At 47.7% G+C, this 24643-nt stretch overlaps 1 protein-coding gene across 1 annotated transcript in view; it reads left to right on the top strand.

The window, feature by feature from the left end:
• FBXL18 (F-box and leucine rich repeat protein 18) overlaps nucleotides 1-24643 on the top strand; it is a 181571-nt gene that overhangs the window by 105298 nt on the left and 51630 nt on the right. Inside the window, exon 4 of the mRNA XM_082261931.1 lies at nucleotides 18866-19084. Coding sequence (XP_082118057.1) covers nucleotides 18866-19084 — 219 coding nt within the window. The remainder of the gene's footprint in view (nucleotides 1-18865; nucleotides 19085-24643) is intronic.

Genomic DNA, 24643 nt, shown 5'->3' with positions numbered 1-24643 from the left:
AACAGGGAAAGTCCCTGGAGGCAATACAGGAGCCATGATAAGTCCATATAAAAATCATATACTGTACATGAATACAACGGTTGTATTCATGTATATGCTTTTTTATATGGACTTAGCATGGCTCCTGTCATGCCTCCAGGGACTTTCCCTGTTAAACTTAATGCAGAGTTTGTTTGAAGCCACACTAGCACCTCGGCCCGCCTCTTTTGGGCCCCGCCCCCTCCAGAGTTACGCTCCAGTAAGCTACTCATCAACAGGGTATATATTCCCTGTCCCTGGTATGCCACCCCCACCGCCTAATGAAGGAGCACGGATGCTCCGAAAGCTAGCAACGCCCATCTTTCCCTCCGCCTCACCGGAAGTGATGTCGGGCTGACCGGAAGTAGGAAGTGGAGCCCCACTGAGAGTCCTCCACCACCACAGCACCATCAGACAGGCTGCCAGACAACAGCCTCCAGGCACCACCGGCACCCCGCACCCCTCCTTTCCACAACGGTATCCAGGAGAAGATGGATGATCCCATTCACCTACCGTACCGGCCTTTACTTACCTAAGAGTAAGTCACTACGTGTTTTTTGTATTAATAAACCTTATGCTTCACTAAGCTGGCGCTGCTTTCTTTCTGTTACAGTATATTAGCCTGCAGGGCATCAGTGACAGCAGTGACCTTGCGTCGCATGATCTGATTGAAATGCTGGTCTGCAGTCCAGGCCTCCAAAAAGGTGCTGACGGATCTCCCCTTTGTGGGGGACCGCTTGTTCAGGACCTCCATGGAAGAGATCATAAAGGGTCTCACGGGGGGCTTTCACAGGTTACAAAAAAAGAGCCTCGCCGCAAACGTGGCCCTGTCTTTTCAGCTCACAAGTGGCCCTTTCATCCCGCAGGGTCGCAGGACAAGGGTTCTAAATCCTCCCGCTCCTTCGCAGGGGGTTCCATGAGACCCTAGGGTGGTAAGTCTAAGACGGACTCCTCTGGTGTTGTGGATAAGCCTTCCTCCACCTGAAGGGATGCCCTCACCCATACTAGGGGTGGGGAGCTACTTTGTTTCATTCCGGACCCATGGACCTCGTTCATCCAAGACAAATGGGTATTCGAGTTGATTCGGTCCGTTTACAAGATCGAGGTTTGATCCTTGCCCCCCGGCAAGGTTCTTTCCTTCCAATCTGCGCCTGTCCTCAGGTCGGCTTCAAGGCCTTCTGGGAGCAGGGCAGGATTTACTGTCACAAGGTGTCATAGTAGCAGTTCCAGAGTCTGAACATTTTCAGGGGTTTTATTTAAACCTCGGTCCCCAGGAAGGAGGGGAAGGTTCACCCAATCCTGGATCTCAAGGCCCTGAACCACTTTGTGCAGGTTCAGAAATTCAGAATGGAGTCCATTCGTACAGTTGTGGCTTCCCTTCATCAAGGGGACTTTCTGGCCTCCATCGATATCAAGGACGCTTACCTTCATATTGCAATTTTTATGGGGCATCTGCGTTTTTCTTAATTTTCCCATAGGCGAGAAGCATTATCAATTTGTGGCGTTACCCTTTGGTCTTCGCCTCAGCTCCTCGGGTGTTAACAAGTGTTGGGCCCGGTGTTTGAGGGAGCAGTCTTTGTCTGTCCTGAAAGAAGATCTGGATATCACAATGGGAACTCTGCAGGAGTTCGGCTGGACTCTGAATTTTCAAAAGTCAGCCTTGACCCCGGCAAACAAGTTGGACTTCCTGGGCCTGACTCTGGATTCAGCCTCAGCCCTGGTGTTTTTCCCAGAAACAAAACTCTTGAAATTGCAGCATGCGATTCGACTCCTGTTGTCCAATCGCCGGTCATCTCGAACCTGCATGCAGGTGCTAGGCCTGATGGTTTTAACCTTCAAGGCTGATTCATTCACTCAGTTCCATACCAGACCTCTGTAAAAGGAGACTCTAACCAAATGGGACAGGAATCCACAGTCCCTGGACAATCTCTGATCTTGTTGAGTCAGGGTGCGAGAGGGTCTCTGCTTTGGTGGCTCCACTCCCCAGCGCTTCGACAAGGGAAGTCTTTTCTCCCCCAGTTCTGGACAGTGGTTACCAGGAACGCCAGCCTTTACAGGTGGGGAGGTGTCCTGGGCATAGAATCAGCCCAAAGGTTCTGGTCTCGGGAGGAGTTCAGTCTGCGGATCAACATCCTGTTCCAGTGGACGGATCGTCTGCAGATGTGCCCGGTAAGGATTCAATCTGACAACGCCATGGCTGTGGCATATATCAATCACCAGGGGGGCACCAAAAGTTCCCTAGCGGCCAAAAAAGTGGCCGGCATTCTAAGGTGGGCAGAACGCCTTGTTCCAGTCCTCTCTGCTGTGCACATTCCAGGGGTGGAAAATTGGCACGTGGACTACCTCAGTCGACAGGCACTGTGTCCTAGCAAATGATCTCTGATGGGGGACCCCCGATGTGGACCTGTTGGCCTCTTGTCTCAACCCGAAGGTTCAGAGGTTTGTTGCAAGGTCTCAGGATCCTTTGGCAGATGCTCAAGTGGCCCCTTGGGGCCGGTATCGTCTGATTTATGCCTTTCCCCCACTGCAACTTCTGCCGAGACTTCTGCACAGAATCGAGGCAGAAGGGATTCCAGTAATTCTGGTGGCCCCAGGCTGGCCTCGTCGGCCCTGATACGCAGGCCTGATAAGACTGGTAACCAATGCCCCTTTGGTGGCTTCCTCTCAGAGAAGATCTTCTGTCTCAAGGGCCGATCTTCCATCCTGCTTTACGGTCGCTGGCTTAAACGGCCTGCCAGCCAGGTATTGAAGGAGAGGGGGCTGTCTGATTTGGTGAATCCTACTCAGTTAAAAGCTAGGAAATCTACTTCTCGAAAGATTTACCATCGAGTTTGGAAGTCATATATTGGTGTGAGTCTCGGGGGGGTTCCCCTGGCCCCTTCGGTACGGTCCCTGGTGCCTCTGTGGGATCTTAATCTGGTACTGTCAGTTCTTCAAAGACCGTATTTTGAGAATATTGATGAAATTCCTCTGCTTACCTTGCCAGGGGTTCCCCTGGCCCCTTCGGTACGGTCCCTGGTGCCTCCGTGGGATCTTAATCTGGTACTGTCAGTTCTTCAAAGACCGTATTTTGAGAATATTGATGAAATTCCTCTGCTTACCTTGCCACAGAAAGAAGCTTTCACGGTGGCTATCACTTCTTCATGCAGGGTCAGGGAGCTGGCTGCGTTGTCCTGTCAGTCGCCTTACCTGGTGGTTCATAGGGACAAAGTGGTGCTCTGTCCCGATCAGTCATTCTTTCCTAAGGTCATTTCGGGGTTCTACTTAAATGAAGACATTGTGTTGACTTCGTTCTGTCCTAAGCCAAAGCATCCAAACTAAGTTGCTTTGCATTCTTTGGATGTTTTCCGGGCCATCAGGGTGTATTTGATGTCGACTGAGCCTCTTCCAAAATCGGATTCCTTTTTTTATTCTTAACTAAGCCTATAGGGCAGTCCCAAGTGTTAAGGGGCTCCTCGTAAGGGGCTGGCTGCATCTGCTGCGACCATTTCCAGATGGATCAGGCAGACGGTGGTGCAGGTCTATTCAATTAAGGGTCAGGTTCCTCCTGTCCCTGTTAAGGGGCATTCCACGAGGGCACTTAGTGCCTCCTGGGCCTTCCATCATAAGGCATCAGTGGTCCAGGTTTGCAAAGCGGCCACCTGGGCGTCTGTACACACATTCACCAAATTCTACAAAGTGGATATTTTCGCATCTGCAGATGCTGCCTTTGGCTGCAAAGTTTTGCAGGCCGCTGTGGCAGAGACTTCTGCCTCTCGAGGGTATTTTTTTCTGGTAGGGGAGCTCCAGTTGTTCCTGGTTGAGCTCCTGGTTTACCTGGTTGGCAAAGTTTAGCCCTTTTTGGGAATTTTGTTTATTGTTGTGTTTTTTCCCACCTCTCATGCTGATACTGCTTTGGGGCATCCCATCTGTCAAAAAAGATATGAAGCTGTGTCCGTCAATGAATGAAAGAGAAAACTGGATTTTTGTCTTAAAGGTAAAATCCTTTTCTCTGATGTTCATTGACGGACACAGCACCCACCCCTCTGTGAAATTTGGTTATGTATTCTTCTGACACTGCTTGTTACAAAACTGAGATTCTAGAGCAGGAAGTGGGAGTATACCACCTTGGGACTGCCCTATAGGCTTAGTTAAGCTTTGTTAACCCTTTTCCACCCAGTGTCCTACTCCTAGGAAGAGCAGAATAACCCATCTATCAAAGAACATATGAAGATGTGCCAAAAATTCAGTTTTCTCTTACGTCCTCCGACAGTCGCCGCCACCTCTAAGTCATCACTATTGGGTATTAACTTCCGTTCCGCAGGAGTAGCTAGGCATAAGACTTAGTCAAAAGAACAAAGCATTTAGCATAGACACACCCATGGGGGCTGTCCCACTGGTCAATACCCCCTGCATTGATCCCTCCCAACTCAGTTTGTCTCTGCCTAGCGTCAGGAGTAGTCAGGCTTCCCTGTGCTGGGGCTTGTCTCAGCCTTCTAATCTTTTCTTTTGATTTTTATTTTTAAAAAATGTCGTTTTTTCTTTGCTTTACTAGCTGTCTATTTTGTCAGCTTAGTTTAGTCGGATCTTCGGATGAAGATGGATCCTGCGGAGCTGGGAATCGGACTGGCCGCCCTGGCTCTCCAGGGCAGAGGGTCAGAGGGATCCCCAGCCCACCATCGAGCGTTCGGCCATGTGTTCGTCCTGGCATTATGAACGACCCATCCCTGCTCGCAGCAGGGATGCAGCCTGTGAGGTGGCTACCTCACTGGACACATCTGCGGTGCTGCAGTGTCCTTTTCTTGGCTAACGGCATTCCCTGTCAGATAAGGACAGCGGCTTTCCGTTCATAGAGGCACCCCACGCCATCTGGTACAGGTAAGTACTTCTGTGTGGGGCCTCTGTCTGGGGTGGCAGTCCTGTGTTTCTGTGTCTTCCCCATGTCTGTGCCTGTGTGGGGCTCCCTGATGCAATCCCTGTGGGGGTCTCTTGTACATGCGCTGCGGTGCTGTGTGTTTTTGGGGGCCCCTTCCCCTGTGTCACTGTGGTGTTTTTAGGGGTGCAGACTGTGTGTGCGGCGGTCGCAGTGGGTAAAAACCGCTCGGTCCGCCATTTTAAGTATGAGCAAGCATGTCTGGCTTCACTGTGGGCTTAACTGCATGCTGTTTTGGCGCCATCCGGCGCCATCTTGTGTGTGGCAGAACGATCGTTCCGAGCACATGTTCGGCGGCCATCTTGCCGAAGCCTTTCATTCAGTTCTATGGGCAGCCATTTTCCCTGGGTCTTGCAGCTTATAGTTCAGCCTCTGATGACCTCACTTCTTTTCCTCTGAAGCAGCGATGGATGTGGTAACACTCTGTGTGGGCTCCTCAGACTTGTCTCTTCCATAACTCTCTGTTGTGTCCTTCCTGGCTCAGTTTCTTCTCCTTTTGGGGGTCTTTTGTCACTGTATATATAGTGGTGGGCTGCGCACTCCGCGGCGATTTTAAAGGGCCAGTACCTTTTATTGCTCTGTTGTTTCTGACTTGGGCAATGGATTCTCAGGAGAGCAAATTCCCTCCAGCCCTGGTGAGGGACCCCAGTCCTGCTGTGGCCCCTGTTATACCTGATTTTGGTCTTTAGTGTCCAAAATGGAGGTGCTGATGGCTGAACGTGCTGCTAGGAAAAGGCCCAGATTATCTATCTCCTCTGATTCAGATGGTGATGTGGCTGCTGCGGCTGGCGTGCCCTTTTCAGGATCCCGCTCATCCCTGGACCCTCTGGGGTCTGAGGGGGAGGCGGAGGTGGAGGGGGTTGATAATTCTCCCCCGGGGTCGCCTGAAGAACGCGCGACTATGGATGAGTTAATCTCTTCTGTTAAAGAAACACTACACTTGGAGGATGAGCCAAGTCCTCCGGGCATTGTGTCCTCTTTCGGAACACACAGTACCCGGTCGCAAGTCGGCGCAGGTTTTTCCCTGCCCCGCTGAGTTTGATTACACTGTGAATGAACTGTGGCGCACTTTAAAACGTCCATTCACGGTACCTAGTCGGTTTAAGTTGCTTTCCCTTTGCCCCGGCTAAAGAATCGTGATGGTGTGTGTCTCCACAGGTGGATCACACTGTGGCCGTGTTAAACAAGGCTACCTACTGAGGAGACCCTGGTTTTTCGGGATCCCATGGACAGGAGGTTGGAGTCTCTTGTCCGCCATTCCTACATGGTGGCAGGTTCCTTGCTCAAACCTGTTTTCGCGTCTGTTTTGGTGGCTCAGGCGGTGGCTGATTGGACTAAGGTGCTTAGACGCAACCTCCCGTCTGATTCTGCCCCACCTGCCACACTGGCTATGGTGGACCAAATTCACCAAGGAGTCATGTATTTGTGCGATGCGGCCTTAAATGAGGCCCCTTTGGTAGCACGCCTATCTAGTGTTACGGTGCTTAACCGTCGACTGATCTGGCTGAAGAGCTGGTCGGCTGATCAAACATCATGGAAAACAGTTGCTGATTTTCCCTATGCTGGTTCTCGCCTGTTTGGCGAGGCGTTGGATACCTTGGTAAAAGGCGTCACGGGGGGCAAGAGCACCATGCTGCCCCAGAACCCGAAGAATAAGTCCTTTCGTGGCAAGCGGGGTTCCGCCTCTCGACCCAATCAAGGGTCCTTTTGTGCCTTTCGGAATCAAACCAAAGGCAAGCCCTTCAAGGGCCAGGGTTACATAGTTGGTGAGGTTGAAAAAAGACACCGGTCCATCCAGTTCAACCTATGATGTGTGTGTGTTTGCTTTTAACCGTACATTGTATACCCCTGTATGTTGTGGTCTCTAAGGTGCCCATCTAACAGTTTTTTGAAGCTATCAATGCTCCCTGCTGATACGACTGCTTGTGGAAGAGAATTCCACATCCTTACCGCTCTTACAGTGAAGAACCCCTTACACATTTTAAGGTTAAACCGCCTTTCCTCTAGTTTTAGTGAGTGGCCACGTGTCTTATTGTATCTCCTTTCTCTGAATAGTTTGTTCCTTATGCTAGGGTCGCCAGTACAGTATTTGTACATTGATATCATATCCCCCCTCAGTCGTCTCTTCTCCAGAGAGAATAGGTTCAGTGCTTGTAGTCTTTCCTCATAGCTGATGTCCTCCATTCCCCTAATTATTTTTGTTGCCCTTCTCTGGACTCTCTCCAGTTCCAGCACATCCTTCCTGAGGACCGGTGCCCAGAACTGGACAGCATACTCCAGATGTGGCCGGACAGAGTGGGAGAATAATCTCTTTATTTCTGGAGTGAATCCCCTTTTTTATACATCCCAGTATTCTGTTGGCTTTACTTGCAGCGGCTTGGTATTGCATGCCACTGCCAAGCCTGTTGTCTACCAGTACCACCAAGTCTTTTTCCATCCTAGACTCACCCAGAGGCTCCCCCCTAGTGAGTAGCTTGCTTTCTGGTTTTTGGCCCCCAAGTGCATTACTTTACATTTTTCTACATTAAACCTCATCTGCCATGTAGTTGCCCACCCCGTTATTTTGTTCAGGTCCACTTGTAAGGTTTCCACATCCTGCTTAGAAGATAATGGCATGCTTAGTTTAGTATCATCTGCAAATACTGAGATTGTACTAGATATCCCCTCCTCTAGATCATTTATGAATAAATTAAACAGGATTGGTCCCAGGACAGAACCCTGGGGGACCCCACTTCCCACACCCGCCCAATCCGAGTACTCCCCATTAATCACCACCCTCTGAACTCTCCCCTGGAGCCAGTTCTCTATCCAGGTACTCACCCTATGGTCCATACCTACCTTCCTTAGTTTGTACAGTAAGCGTTTGTGGGGAACGGTGTCAAAGGCCTTTGCAAAGTCCAGATACACCACATCCACAGGCTTTCCTTTATCTAGGTGGCAGCTCACTTCATCGTAGAAGGTTAATAGATTGGTTTGGCAAGAACGATTTTTCATAAATCCATGCTGATTGCTACTACTAATACAGTTTTCATTACTAAAGTCTTGTATGTGGTCCCTTAACATCCCCTCCAAAATCTTGCAGACTACCGATGTTAGGCTGACCAGCCTATAGTTCCCTGGGATACACCTCGGCCCCTTTTTAAATATTGGTACCACGTTGGCTTTTTTCCAATCAGCTGGCACCATACCCTTCTGTAAACTATCCTTAAAGATCAAGAATAATGGTCTGGCAATCACCTGGCTGAGCTCTTTAAGAACCCTCGGGTGCAAGCCATCCGGTCCCGGTGATTTATTTATGTTAAGTTTCTCTAGTTTAGTTCTAAGTCTATCTTCTGTTAGCCATGGCGGCATTTCCTGAGGTGTGTTGTTTAGTTCGGCCTTACAAGCTAGGTTCGTGTAACCCCCCCCCCCCCGATTCTTTTGTGAAGACTGAAGAGAAGAAATGATTTAACACTTTTCTCTGTCCTCAGTGGCCATATTTCCTTTGTCATCTTTTATGGGGCCAATGTGTTAAGGGTAGCCAGAAGAAGCCCTGGGCGGGCAAGCAGAAGTCTGGCAATGCCGGTGCAGGGGGTCAATCCGCCTCTGCCTGAAGGGGCGCCCTCACCCATTTCTGGGGTGGGGGGACGTTTGAGCGGTTTCCTCCAACCTTGGCTGCTCCGAATTCCGGACAGGTGGGTTCATGAAATCATTCGATCAGGGTACAAGATCGAATTCCTTTCCCAGCCAGCGAACAGGTTCTTTCCCTCAAATCTTCATTTGATCCCAGGGCGTCTGCAGGACCTGCGTCAAGCAGTGCAGGATCTCCTTGCCCAGGGGGTGATTGTCCCGGTGCCTCATCGGGACAGGTTTCTGGGGTTTTATTCCAATCTGTTCACTGTGCCCAGGAAGGAGGGCAAGGTGCGTCCTATTCTGGACTTGAAAGTGCTGAACCGCTTTGTGCGCGTTCGGAAGTTCTGTATGGAATCCCTCCGCTCGGTGGTGGCCTCCCTGAGTCCAGGGGAATTCCTGGCCTCTATAGATCTGAAGGATGCATACCTACACATCCCCATTTTCGAGGGTCACCAGAGGTACCTTCAGTTCGCATCACTGCGGAGGATCACTATTAGTTTGTGGCGTTACCTTTCGGTCTCGCTTCGGCTCCAAGGGTCTTTACCAAAGTGTTGGCGCCTGTTCTGGCCCTGTTGCGGGCACAAGGCATTGCGGTCTTGGGATATCTGGACGATCTCCTGTTAAGATCGAGTGCCAGCCAGGACCTACTGCGCGATCTGTCCACGACGGTACAGACGCTCCAGCTCCAAGTCAACTTTGTCTCCTTCGGTTCGTCTTCCCTATCTGGGAATGGTTCTGGACTCTGCTCAAGCAAAGGTGTTCTTGCCGGAGGACAAGCTCCGGGCCTTTCAGGACGAGATCAGGTCCCTCAGTGACAAGCCATCCTCGTCACTCAGGACCTGCATGCGGTCCCTAGGGTTGATGGTATCGGCCTTTGCTCAGTTTCACACACGGTCTCTTCAAGCGGAGATCCTAGCCAGGTGGGACAGACTGCCTCAGTCCCTGTATCTGAGTGTCTCCTTGAGTCGCTGGACCAGAATGGATCTTCTGTGGTGGCTTCAGTCCCCGGCAGTGTCAAAAGGAAAATCCTTCCGTCTGTTGCTATGGACGGTGATTACCACAGATGCCAGCCTGTCGGGCTGGGGTGGCGTCCTGGGCAACCTGTCTGCCCAGGGCACTTGGTCGGAGGAGGAATCCTCCCTTCCGATCAACATATTGGAACTGAGAGCGATCAGACTTTGTCTCTTCCAGTGGTCTGATCGCCTTCGGGGCCATCCTGTTTGGGTACAGATGGACAATGCTACCGCGGTGGCTTACATCAACCACCAAGGGGGCACCAGGAGTGCCCGGGCAGCCCGGGAGATGACCGACATTCTGTCTTGGGCCGAGACTCATGTCCCGGTGATATCGGCAGTTCACATTCCGGGTGTGGAGAATTGGCTGGCTGACTATCTGAGCCGCCAGACCCTGGACCAGGGGGAATGGTCCCTACACCCGGAGGTCTTCCAAATGCTGTTTGCGAAGTGGGGATCCCCGACGTGGATCTGTTCGCGTCTCGGCTAAATCACAAGGTGGAAAGATTCGTGGCAAGAACGCGCGATCCGTGGGCAGACGCCTCGGATGCGTTGGTGGCCCCTTGGCATCGGTATCGTCTGATGTATGCCTTTCCTCCGATTCAGTTGTTGTCCAGGTTCCTTCGCAGGTTAGCCTCGGAACCGAACTTGGTGATTCTAGTGGCGCCGGACTGGCCACGCCGGTCCTAGTACGCCGACGTTGTTCACCTGGCGGTTGCCAATGCGGGAGGATCTGCTGTCTCAGGGACCGATCTTCCATCCTGCTTTACAGTCGCTGGCTTTAACGGCCTGGCTGTTGAAAGCCAGGTCCTGAGAGACAGGGGTCTCTCCTCGGAGGTCATTCCTACTTTAATCAAGGCTAGGAAAGCCTCATCTTGTAAAATCTATTACCGTACCTGGAAAGCTTATTTCGCCTGGTGTGAGTCCAGGGGGTTTTCCCCTCGCTCATACTCTGTGACGAGAATCTTGGCTTTCCTTCAGACTGGTGTGGACCAGCGCTTGGCGCTGGCCACGATTAAGGGCCAGGTTTCTGCACTGGCTGTTCTTTTTCAACACCCTGTGGCGTCTCATTCCTTAATTCGTTACATCGTTCTCCCTTTGAAAACATCTGGGAGATATCTTTGCCTCTGCTGTCTAAGAAGGTTGCCTTTCTAGTGGCGATCACTTCGGCTCGCAGGGTGTCAGAATTGGCGGCGTTGACTTGCCACTCTCCTTACTTGGTGATTCACAAGGATAAGGTGGTCTTGCGACCTCATTCGTCTTCTCTCCCTAAGGTGGTCTCTGATTTTCACCTTAATGAGGACATTCTTTTGCCTTCGCTCTGTGCGAAGCCTAAGCATCCTAAGGAGGTTGCATTGCATTCCTTGGATGTTGTCAGGGCGATTAGGGTGTACCTGTCATCCACTGAATCCTTTCGGAAATCGGATTCCCTCTTTGTCCTTCCTGAGGGACCTCGGAAGGGCATGGCCGCGTCTGCGGCGACCATTGCCAAATGGATCAGACAGACCATTGTACAGGCCTATGCTTTGAAGGAACGGGTTCCACCCTTTCCTGTTAAGGCGCACTCTACCAGATCATTGAGTACGTCCTGGGCCTACCGGCATCAGGCCTCAGTGGCCCAGGTGTGCAAGGCTGCGACTTGGTCGTCGGTGCACACCTTTTCCAAATTCTATAAGGTGGATGTTCTGGCATCAGCTGATGCCTCCTTTGGCCACAAAGTTCTCAGTGCGGCAGTGCCATAGACGACCCTTGTTTTTTTGTGGGTCCCTGGCTGTTGGGGTTGTTTATACCCTGGGTTATTTGCTTTCCTGGGCTGTTGCTCCTGTTGAGCCTTTTCTGTTGCCCAGAAGGTTCTCTTACTGTGCGTGTAAGGTTCCTTTCTCTGATGTGGGTACTGCGTTGCGTTATCTGCGGTTGCGTCTCCCACCCCTCATGTCTACACTGCTTTGGGACATCCCAATAGTGATGACTTAGAGGTGGCGGCGACTGTCGGAGGACGTAGGAGAAAATGGAATTTTTGTAAAATCTTACCATAAAATTCCTTTCTCTGAGTCCTCCGACAGTCGCTGCCCCGCCCCTCTTTTGGGGTTTTTTCTTGTACACCTACTGCTATTCTACCAAACTGAGTTGGGAGGGATCAATGCAGGGGGGTATTGACCAGTGGGACAGCCCCCATGGGTGTGTCTATGCTAAATGCTTTGTTCTTTTGACTAAGTCTTATGCCTAGCTACTCCTGCGGAGCGGAAGTCAAGACCCAATAGTGATGACTTAGAGGTGGCGGCGACTGTCGGAGGACCCAGAATAAGGAATTTTACGGTAAGATTTTACAAAAATTCCGTTATTTATACTTCTGTCACCTGTACCTACCTGTCTGACTTTGTTTAGTGCATATTCACGGTTATTAGCAGCAAAAAGATCAAATAGTTTGTATTTCTTAAAATAGTAGTAATACTTTCTGTAAGCAGTCTATCGTTTTTCTTAGTTGACAAGTGTGGCCTCTCTTGCATTTTTAGTCAATACGCCACTGGAGGCTGTGTCAGGGAGTGTAATGATGATGGAGTGGCACAAGCACTGAATGAAGACTCAGGAAATACTGGAACTCTGTAGTGTATGTTTACTGTAACCCAGATTACTCTGATCCTCGAACAGATGGGTACCAGATGGCCTGGCAGGACACTAAGTGAAAGCACAGACTAAGGTCAGGTTCAGATACAGGTGCAAAGTCAGAATATAGGCTGTGTCTGTAACAGTCAAGCAATGGCAGCACAAAATCTGCATGCAGAAAGGTAGGCAGGAGTTCAGACCGGGGTCAGGAACAAGCAAGCAGCAGAGGTACAAAATCAATAGGCAGACATGTATTTGAGGGTGCAAAGTGAGGCCAGTATTGGAAGGCCAAGACAGGTCACAAGGCAACCTGAATCAGTAGCAGGAAAAATGGCAACACAGGTCTAGTCACAACGAACAGATGAAAACCACTTGGCAATTTCTTCAAGCAGTGCTGAGCCTTAAATAAGCTGTTCAGTGTCAATGCTGGGTCTCCGTACACCGGGCAGTAGCCCCATGTGCAGAGCCATGTGTTGAGATATGCATACACCATGTCCCTTCACTGACCTTTTGCATGTTGCAACAGAACCTTCCTGGCCTCTGCAAAATGAAGTCTGAACTACTGAGCATTGAACGCATTTTGTTTATTTTTATATCTATCAGAACAGCACATTGTCCTCCCTTAAATTTTCTAGGTGAATTTTTCATAATAACTTTGCAATGTTCCCATGCCTATTGCTTATATCCACCCAAAATATTTTTCTCTTGAACATAAAACATGGATACAAAAATGTACCATCTTAGTAAGATTTGAAGAGGTTCTGCCTCTGGTACAAAAAGCTTGGCCTTGTAAATCAGGCATGCACACTCAAGGTGGCAACATGTCTAAAATTACCATAAAGGGTCACATTAATGCTATAGAAGACCACACTTACTCACATAAACAGAGCAGCACTTTGGGTTAATGTTGCTAAATAATAATATGGGTTAAATTCACAAATCTGTATTCTTAATTGTACGTTAAGAAACAAAGTATGGTAATTCCGGTACATAGGATTATGCTGCTGCCTTTATAAAAGTAGACACTGTAAGGACAGCCTAGTATAGCCCTCTTTACTCTCATCATGCTTCAGTTTTTTGTTAGTGTCTTAGGAGAATGAATGTTTTCTCTCCTAAAGAAAAGAAAGCCACTTGTTTTCGCAAAATTCTTCAGTTGTTGCAAAGGCACTGGGGCTCATTTTGCAGCTTTCTGGATTGGCTGATTCTCCTCAGAACTTTAGAGTCCGTACTTGGACCCTGTTGTAAGGAAGAAGCAGAGCCATTATGTAAATTGTCCTCAAAGCACTGGACTCTACTGAAGGCGCTCTGCCAGACACATTAGGTGTAATGTGTTTGCTAACCGCACAGTGCTTTTCAGGTCCAGGGCTGTGGTGCCCCTGTCTAGTGGAACCCTGTCCAAAAAGGCTCTTTGAGGGTATGTCTAGCAGGAAGGAGAAGAAGGCTGTTTGGATGGAGTGTGTTCCCAGGATCCTGCCCAATATCTCCAATCTACTTGGTGAGGACTGCAAGGAGTCGAAGGACCACTGCTGCAGGAAGTCAGGGCATTGCCCTTATGGAAGTCTAGGTGTGCATAAACTGCTCCTCAAGTCCACTAAAGGGTTGGCTAAAAACGCCAGGTGCAACACTTTCAGTTGCAGACTTGTGGTGGAAGAAGGTGTAGCGCCATTTACGTATACTGTGCCACCCTTATACTGTGCTTACTGTCCACTTTCCCCTACTGATTCTGTACAGCTTCCTTCTGGTTTGTCATACATGTTTCATTTTCTAGAGCACTTGCACCTGCTCAGTCTCTCCCAACATCTGCTCGACCAGGTACACTCCACAGTTCTCCAGGCTTCATTCTGCATCCAGTAAGATGTCACATATTGCATTATCCCCTCCTGCCCTTGCAGTGTTTTTGTTGGTAACCCTTGTAAGAATCCCTTATTATGATGGGTCATGCTGAAAGGGCAGTGATCACAACATTCTTCAGAATCCTCCTTAGCCACTTTCGGGGGGGGGGGGGGCTCCCTCCTCCCTCCTCCCTCCTCCCTCCTCCCTCTCCAGGGAGGAATTTTCTACTACTATGTCTGAGTTTATGGTGAAAATTTCAGCCATATTACCAGCATTAATGCCTGATATCCAGAATTGGTGTCCTTTTGGTACACATGCAGAGAACCTTTTGGCTCAAGTGTTGGTCTGTGGATTATCTGTGCAAGGAACATGTGTTTTATGTGCCTTTTGATGGGTAACGCCCCTTTTGATCTCTTGACGATTTTATCTAGGATGTCACCTGAGATAACAGCACACTTTTGCCCAAACAAAAGAAAGCTTAACCTCAGACTGCAATACCATTTACCTCAGAGGTTAAGTTATTTTCATTTTTCCCAGGCCTCTAAGTCACAAGCAAAACCTGTGACTCGTTTCCGCTTATGGAAAATCTGCATGAAAACTTGTGGACATCAAGGATGATAAAGCCCCAACTTTTGCACATGGGTTTTGGGCCTAATGTTACCTTCTGTCTAAACATTTTGGCTTCCATGGACAAGAAGGCGCCCAGTTTCTGGACCATCACATACGCCCGATGCTTAAAACCAGGTCCTTTATTATGGATTCCAGCCTGTTAGGCTGGGGAGGAATCCTGGACACCCTCTCAGTGTAAGAGACTTGGTTGCTAGGAAAAGCTTGTTTCCAGATCAGCATTATGGGACTTGGAGCAATTTTGGTTATCCCTACAATGCCAGACCTCTTAACTGCAACGTCACCTGACCAGAATTAAGTTGGGGCAGTGCCATGGCAGTGTCTTTCATCAACAATCAGGGACGAACCAGAAGTCTCCTAGCTGAAAGCGAGGTGAATCAGATTCTGTCTAGTGCATACCTGCACATCTAAACCCTGTCCACCATGCATATACCAGGCATGTAAAATTGTCAGGTGGACTTCCTCAGTCACCACCATCTGGACTCAGGAGAATGGTCTCTTCATCCTGAGGTTTTTCGGGACCTAGGGGTTTCAAAGGTGTTGGACGCTGCATGTGATATCCTGGCTTTCAGACTCCACAACAAACTCGTTAAGTTAGCCTCTGGGTTTAGAAATCCCCTAGCCTTCACAGTGAATGCTGTGGGGACTATAAAGGATCATTTTCAACTGATCTACACCTTTCTTACCTCAAAGATCCTTCTTTGCATGGTTGGAAGGCATTCTTGTGATTATCGTGTCAACCTGGCCCAGGAAGACCTGGTTCTTGGACCTTGTTAGACTCATCTGGATCCTCTTTGCTAAGGGCTAGTTTACCCTCCTGATTCTTGGTCGCTGGCTTTAATGGCCAGCCTGTTGAAGGCCACATCCTGAAGGATAGGAACTTATCTGATTCAGCTCCTCAAAGCATCCCTTATCACTGCCACACCAGTCATATTCTCCCTGATTCCCGCCACACCAGGTAGAGTGTCCCTGATTCCCGCCATACCAGGTAGAGTGTCCCTGATCCCCGCCACACCAGGAAGAGTGTCCCTGATTCCCGCCACACCAGGTAGAGTGTCCCTGATTCCCGCCACACCAGGTAGAGTGTCCCTGATTCCTGCCACACCAGGTAGTGTGTCCCTGATTCCCGCCACACCAGGTAGTGTGTCCCTGATTCCCGCCACACCAGGTAGTGTGTCCCTGATTCCCGCCACACCAGGTAGTGTGTCCCTGATTCCCGCCACACCAGGTAGAGTGTCCCTGATTCCCGCCACACCAGGTAGAGTGTCCCTGATTCCCGCCACACCAGGTAGAGTGTCCCTGATTCCCGCCACACCAGGTAGAGTGTCCCTGATCCCCGCCACACCAGGTAGAGTGTCCCTGATCCCCGCCACACCAGGTAGAGTGTCCCTGATCCCTGCCACGCCAGGTAGAGTGTCCCTGATCCCTGCCACGCCAGGTAGAGTGTCCCTGATCCCTGCCACGCCAGGTAGAGTGTCCCTGATTCCTGCCACGCCAGGTAGAGTGTCCCTGATTCCTGCCACGCCAGGTAGAGTGTCCCTGAATCCTGCCACGCCAGGTAGAGTGTCCCTGATCCCCGCCACACGAGGTAGTGTCCCTGATCCCCGCCACACCAATGCAGTGTTGCCTCTGCCTGCTGCCCGTACTAACGCTAGCCTGTTTATTGACCACATTTCTGCCTGCTGTTTGGACCGATCCTTTGCCTGTTTGCTGATCATTTCTCTGCCTGCAGCCTGAACTAATCCATCTGCACATCCCGCTGACTACATTCCTGTATGACACCAGGTCAGTGGATATGGCATTTCTGGGAGTACCAGTAGGCTAGACCTGCTAGGAGTGGACTGACTTTCTGTACTCTCCGGATTATTAAGTCCCTATTAGGGACCCATAATTTTGGAGGTTCAAAGAGTTCTGGGTGGGAAGAACCTCCAAATCATGACTACAGGGACCTCCATTAAAGGAGGAGGAATCATTTGGCACCTGGAAGTGAGAGAGGTGAGCTGAACATGCTTGAATGACAACTAAACTTGGGCTTGAGCTCTGGTTGCTGACTGTGAAAGCCTCCTCTTTGGGACCCCCGAAGCAGATGGAATTGTCTTTTGTGTGTGTGTGTGTGTGTGTGTGTGTGTGTGTATGTATATATGTATGTATGTGTGTGTAAAATTATATATATATATATATATATATATATATATATATATACACATACATACATACATAATGTTTGTGTGTATGTATAGATACATTTTTAAATGTTATACTGTGTATTTTTTATATGTATTTAACGTGGTTCTAAAGGCAGAAGTTTTTCATCCTAATGCATTCTGTGCAGAAGGGTGAAAAAAATGAAAAGTGTAAATGAAACAATACACATACATTTACCAATTACTAAGTCAAGACACATTTAGATTGGACCTGTACTAGAATTGTGTTTTTTTTTTTTTTGGATAGAGTTGTTTTTACTGATACTGGGGCTCCATTAGAGCGAGTTCCCTTCACTTAAGCCGGCCATAGACTGTGCAAATCTCCGCCGGTTCAGCAGGGACCAGCTGAGATTCAAACCATGTATGGGCAAGCTGATTGTACTCCAGTTGATCAATCGATCAACTTGGGTACAACCAGCCTGTCAGATTTTTCATTTGATTATTGCCAGTAGCAATAAGCACTGTGTGTTCCCCCTGCGGGGGAAGCTCCCCATGCCCCCAAACCGGAAGAACACACTAGCTCTGCGGAAGGGTATTCCGTGGTTGTAGGAAAGAAAATCGCACAGTCTATGGCCGGTTTAACTGTCCTAGTGAGAATGGTGTCACTAGATAGGAAGTAAAATCTCCCACAGCCCAGCACAAAACCACAAATCAAAGTTTAGCAGGAGAAGACTAGAACTCCTGTAAGCTTTTTATTGCAGTCTGTTACCAATGCAGTTTTCCAAATAAGATCTCCACCTCCTGCATGTTCACTGGAATCAAGATCATCACATTTGTCAAGTTTCAAGGAGGCGAATCCTGAAGTGTAAATCTGAACCAGGATGAATAAGAGTGACTTTGCGTCTTTGCTTCATTATAACTGTACAAAATTACAAAAGTTGGAGTTACCCTTTAAATTTATACTGTAGTTGCAAAGATATAGATGTACTTTAATTTGAATCTTAAGTATATTATCATTAAGTATATATTTGAGTATACTGTATTATATTTCCAGAATCTCCCTCTAGTGGCTATCTGTATATCAAGCAGGACATTCAGCAGTGCATTTCATGTCAGAAACCTGGTCAGCAACTTCTCAGAAAAATTATTTTGGCCACATTGAGAGTGCATTTTTTCACATCTAACTGGTTGATTTACACTGAGACAGAGGAACACTATAGCACATTTATACTGCACTATTAAACGACAAACTCACACGGCAATAATGATTTTTTTAAATATCGTAAAAATATCTTAAGTGATTGATTGTCTTGTCGCATAACAAAATGTCTGCTTTACATGTGATGTGCCTGCAAAGTATGGTATGCCTTCTTTATACCTAAGCAATTTGTTCCTTATTTAAAGACAGTGTCCAGAGCCATGTAAATTTAGTAAGAAGGGCTGTTTTCATGCTCTTCGACCCTTTTCACCATAGCTTGATTGCTTTGGAAAGACCAATGCTGGCCATACACAATTAGTATTCCTTCAGACAAAAGGGGGGGGGGGGGAGTAGGAATTACCCCCAACCCCTGGCAAGACAATGTATTCTGACAGTTCCACCCTGACTGGCTGCAGCTACTGATTAATGGAAAATTTTCCATCCTGTCTCTTCGATAGGAGTTGATTAAACAATTGACATTTATTGTGCAGACGAACCTGCCAACTGATCGAAATTTTGATCAGTTAATGTGCTGTTTTTGTGCTATAAACAAGAAATCTGGATTTTTTTTATTGGCAAAGGATTATAAAAGAATGATTTGCAAGGCTCGTCCCACTCTCCCAGAATGAAATTGTTTTAATAATTTGTGTTGAAAGGTAAAACATACAAATAAAAAGGGCTTTTTGTTAAGTGATTCCGTTTCGTGTATGCAATATTCCAGAGAACTTGTCTATCTATTACTTTGACTGAATAGGTACAACATAGGTGCATGTCTCTGTCAGAGTTTATATTGTTGTTTTATTCCCTTTACAATACTAATAAAAACCTGTTGGCTTAAAATTTATTTATTTTTTTGGTATACTTTACTATAAGCTGACAAGTGATGTTTCTGTTCTTTTTACAGACTAGAACAACCGTATTTTCCAGCTAATGAGAAGTTCTTTCAGGCTCTTAGCTATTGCTCACGTCTTCAACGTCTGTGCATTATTTCTCGCAATGGAAACATTCAGGCTGAAGCACTGATTTCATTTCTTCACAAATGCAGAGAAGTAGTCATGTGTCATCTCTTCACAGGAGAATCCTTAACAAGTTGCAAGAGCTTACAGCATGGCATTATACAAAGGTATGTAAATAATTACAAATAGTAAAATATAATTTGGATATTCATGTAAAATTTTAGCAAATGCAGAATTGTTAAACCATTTGGCAGGTTCTTTTTCCCTCTCAAGGCTCTTGGAGAAAAATCAAAACTAGTTCCGGGATCTGCACACGTGATGTGACTAAGTGGTTCTTACTCCCCTTTTGGATTTTCTATTTCTTTTATATTATAAAATAGTAGCCTTTTAGATCCTTTTATCAAGGAAGAACTCTTAAAAAATGTCCAGGTCTTGAGGAACCCCTCCTAATTACTAAAGCTACAACTCACAGTACATTAGTAAGGTGGAAAAGAAGTATAAACAAAAGGAAAATGTGGTGTACTTCAGGACTCGACAAACCCCAGGTGCCAGGTCGCATTAGCGACTAGAGTTAGCGGCCTGGCGCCTGGGCAACACTGCGGCAGGTGTCCTCTCCCAATGCCAGACATCCCAAGTCTCCCGCAAGTGCCGTGCGATATCCTGCCTCCGGGCTGTCAGAACGGAGCCGATGCTTCCTGTATAGTTCCAGCTCTGTCCTGTCACAGGCAGAGTGATATCAAATGCACTCCGCCTGTGAGAGGAGAGATACAGGAAGCATCGGCTGTGCATGCTTCCTCTAGTAGTGCCGCTCCTCACACTCTGTTGATGTCTCTCAGAGGAGCCAGCATTTCCCGCCAGCAGATCCCGCTAGCAGTACCAGCCAACACTAAGTCACATGTGCTAGGGTTGCAACTAGCCCCCAGCACATAATTGTAAATATCCCAGCATGTGCAGTGTTTCTGACTCCTACCACCATGACCACCTAAAATCACTTAAGTGATCATGGTGGTTAGAGTGTTCCTTTAATATCTCTCAGAAGAAGTAAGGCTCTGTATACTGATTGCATTTCATTTGATAATCCTCTAGTTGTGTTAAATTGGTTGGGAGAGGGGGTTGGAGGGGGGGGGTGCACAAAGTTCCCCCTCCCTGAAATTAGTTTTTGCAGTTTGGGATGTCTGCCATGTGGCCCCTGCCCGCGGGTGTGCGGACTAAGATGCCGCTACGGTTGGTAATTGAGGCCTAGGCTTTGCGACCTGCTGGAGCGAGACACTTACATATGGGAATTGGCGCTCTCTTGTGGTGGCTGGGGATGCAACAAGTAGTTAACTCTTGGCACTGAGGGTTTCCCCTGCTCGTTGCATAGTTACATACATAGTTACATAGTAGGTGAGGTTGAATAAAGACAATAGTCCATCCAGTTCAACCTGTGTAGGTGTGTGTGGCAGTAATCATCTCACATACCCCTGAATGTTCTGATCCTTGAGATGTAAGTCTAAGAGTCTTTTGAAAGCCACCATACTACCCGCAGAAACCACCTCTTGTGGTAGAGAATTCCACAATCTTGTAGCCCTAACAGTAAAGAACCCCCCATGTTGCCTGAGGTTAAAACGCTTCTCCTCTAATCGCATTGTATGCCCTCGAGTCCTCATGCAATCCCTTCGAATGAACAGATTTTTTTCTAAGCTGGGATCCCCATTAAGATATTTATAAATTGCTATCATGTCCCCCCTCAGACGTCTCTTCTCCAGGAAGAATAAATCGAGCGATTGTAGACGCTCTTCATAGTCAAGGTCCTCCAATCCCCTAATTAGTTTAGTTGCCCTTCTCTGGACTCTCTCCAGCTCCAACACATCCCTCCTGAGGACTGGCGACCAGAACTGGACAGAATACTCCAGATGCGGTCGGACCAGAGTTTTATAAAGTGGAAGGATTATAGTCTTATCTCTGGAAAACATCCCTTTCTTTATGCATGCTAATATTCTGCTGGCTTTGGCAGCTGCCGCTTGACATTGCATGCTGTTGCCTAATCTATCATCAACCAAGACTCCCAGATACTTCTCCATTTTTGATTCCCCCAGGGGTTCCCCTCCTAAAGTGTATTGTGCTTTTATGTTTTTAGTCCCCAAGTGCAAAACCTTACACTTCTCCACGTTAAACCTCATTTGCCATGTCGTTGCCCACTCTGTAATTTTGTCCAGGTCATTCTGTAGGATATCTGCTTCATGCTGTGCAGTTATTGCCCTGGCCAATTTTGTGTCATCTGCAAAAACTGATAACGCACTACTGATCCCGTCCTCAATTCTGTTTATGAATAAATTGAACAAGGTTGGTCCCAGGACTGAGCCCTGGGGCACCCCGCTTACAACCTCAGACCAGTCTGAGTATGCGCTGTTTATTACCACCCTTTGGGCACGCCCTTTAAGCCAATTCCGTATCCAAGAGCAAACTCTGCGGTCGATGCCTGCAGACCTTATTTTATAAATTAAGCGCTTGTGGATCCAAGTACACCACATCCACTGGTCTCCCCCTATCTAGCTCACAGCTTACCTCCTCGTAGAATGCTAAGAGATTGGTTTGACAAGAATGCCCATTTGTAAACCCGTGCTGATTACAGTTCTCACTGCCCGCCCATCTTTTTCCAAAGAGAAGAGGTTGAAGGTGTTGCAGGCTTGATCTGGCGCCCTGTCCTTATCGGTGAGTGGACAGGGAGTGTGGGACAGCTGGTTGGAACGGCCTCAGTTCCATTTTCAACCTCACAAAGATGGAAACAGTTTTTTTATTATTTTTTTTCATGAAAATTATTTTTTTATTATTTTTCATTCTCTCCCTGTCATGCCATACAGCCGAACCCCTTTCACACGGGCTATCGGATCAGGTCCGCCTGTCAGTTTTTCAGGCGGAACTAATTGGACCCTTCAGTCTCCTCTATGGCACTGCGGATGTCCGCTGACAACCACCGCCATCCGATCCTGTCAGCGGACGGATGGTGGTCCTATTTTCCATCCATCCGGCAGACCGGATCAGATGGCATCATATGGAAATGGACAGGCAGTCCATTTCCATCCGACTGCCTCAAAAGAGGAGAGCGGGACTGTGTAAGTGTCGACAGAACCAGTGGTTCAAGTGAAACAAGCGGATTCCGCTTAGCGGAGGGGCCCGTATGAAAGGGGCCTAAGGTGGCATGAGTTACTGGATCACCGGATCTCCTATATCCCACCTTGCTGCACTGTCCTTCCCTAGTAAGCCACTGTCCATCACACCATCAAGCCAAGTACACACGGGCCGAATGCCAGGCAACATCAGCCGGTTCAATAAAAACTGGCCGCCATTCGGCCCGTCTGTATGGCAGGCAGTCCAACAGAAGCCGGCCATTTGGCATGTGTGAAAAAAAAAAACTGTGTCCTAACTTTTTTAACTGGCTCCTAGATTCCAAGCACATTTGTCAAGCCCTGGTGTACTTGATGTATTTGACACCCAGGGCTTAATTCTCCTTTAAGGGGCGTGGCTGGGGGGTGTCCTATGCCTCCATACTTTTGGTAATAGATATCCCTCAGTCCCATCTCAAAAAATTGGGAGGTATGAGTCTGTAGTCTGAGAACCGACACTTCCTGTAAATAAACTACATATCCCACTATCCCTGAGCCTTTCTGGTTTAGCAGGTGCAGATGTTGCAGGTGAGAGCTAAGTAGTAATTAGATCTGACACACATATTAACAGGCAAAGCAATTAACAGAGAGATCTTCATTAGGGATGAGCTCAGGCATGTTCAAATAAGAGTCTGAATTGTCACCAATAATAAGCAGCTGAGGCATTCCCCAAGTATACATGCCCGTTATATAGGAATGCCTTATGATTTGCAATGTGCAGTGACAGCTTCCTGACTAGGATCCAAACACGCCTGAGCGTAACCCTGATCACCATGCAGCCTTTCATCACATTAGCACTTCCACAATTGTGATTTAACACATTGTCATGCATTAGAAAAAAATGAAATGGCACCTCCTATGAAACCTTCTAATAACTCAGCAAGCAGCTGCCATCAATTTTTAGTGTGTGGCAAAAAAATGTAAAATCGTGTTTTAAGCTATTTAAATAGTACGTGTCCACATAAAAAACAAATACAATTAAATATAATTAATAAACAATACAGTGATGCTTCTTTAACAACAAGTGAATGTCCTGTGATCAAATTGAACCGTGACAGCCCCTAATAAAATTTCTTTAAAAACACCACGTTAAATAGTGCTCCACGCCCTTTTTAAAAGTGCTCCTTTTTTGTGCTCCACCACCTTTAGTAAGGGGGGCCACTCACCAGATGACTTTGGGCCACCAGGACTCTCACAGCTTATATGGAACTACTTTACACCAGAAAAGGTTCAGCATACATCCAGTGTCACCAGTATGGATATACAGATGACTTTGGGCCACCAGGACCCTCACAGCCTAAATGGATCTCCTTAGTACCAGAATAGGCTCAGCATACATCCAGTGTCACCAGCAACAATATCGAAGAATGAAAAAAAAACAATACCGAATAATGGTGCAGTGCTTTTATTTAAAAGGATTATCTCATAAAAACATAAGCCAGTAAAACTTACATTTCGTTGTGCTTTACAGCGGAACCCACTACAAAATCGCCTGGTTAGTGTACGATCCCCACCGCTCGTTACTAGAGCCAGCGTGCGTTTCACCTGAGTTCCACCTGACTTGGACATGACGAAACCGGAAATATCACCGCTACAAGGGCCTCAATGCATATCACCGAAAGGCATCATCAGGTGAAATGCATTGAAGTCCTTGTAGCGGTAATACTTATGGTTTTGTCACGTCCGATTCAGGTGGAACACATGCTGGCTCTAGTAACGAGCGGTGAGGATTGTACACTAACCACTAACACAAGATTTTACACATTGTTATGCATTGCAGCACAGTTACTCCCCTTCCCTGCGCTGCCCCGCCATCCTGCCCGCCCTCCTCACAGTCTCTCCCCGCTCTGTGCACGGCCGATTGGCGGCACTTGCCTTCCGTTTCCCACTAAAAACACTAAATGACATGATACAAAGCTGTGATCCTAATGGATCACACTGTATCATGCCATTTCAGCACAGGATTGCACCTGGTGACTTTTCCAGTGCCCTGCCTGTCATTTTCCAGTGCTTTGTGCCTGGAAAATTTTGAATGACCATGGCGTCCAAAAAGCGTTTTTTTTTGCGCAAAAGCGCTTTTAGACGAACTGGAAAACAGCGACAGCGTAACGGGAGTTACTTGAAGAACTGAGCGATAGCGATTTGTGGGAAAATTCGTCATCAGGTAGGGAAAGTGACGACAGCGACGATTCTGATGTCTCTTTCTGGCACATAGCTTTGGAATTTGGGAAGTATATCAAATGGTTCTTCAAAATTTCCAACGGAGCGATGTGCCAGAAAGAGACATTAGAATCATCGCTGTCGTCACTTTCCGTACCTGATGATGAATTTTTCCACGAATCGCTATCGCTCAGTTCTTCAAGTAACTCAGTTTCGCTGTCGCTGTTTTCCAGTTCGTCTAAAAGCACTTTTGCGCAAAAGGAATGCTTTTTGGACGCCATGGTCGTTCTCTATTTTCCCGGCACAAAGAACTGGAAAAGCACAGGCAGGGCACTGGAAAAGTCACCAGGTGAAATCCTGTGGTGAAATGGCATGATATAAAGCTGTGATCCTAACGGATTACACTGTATCATGTCATTT

The sequence above is a fragment of the Pelophylax lessonae genome, assembly GCF_965119305.1.
Source record: "Pelophylax lessonae genome assembly, chromosome: 6".
NCBI classification, from domain to species: Eukaryota; Metazoa; Chordata; class Amphibia; order Anura; family Ranidae; genus Pelophylax; species Pelophylax lessonae.
Note: the sequence above shows the minus strand (reverse complement) of the source record. Positions and strands in the feature narration are given on the sequence as shown.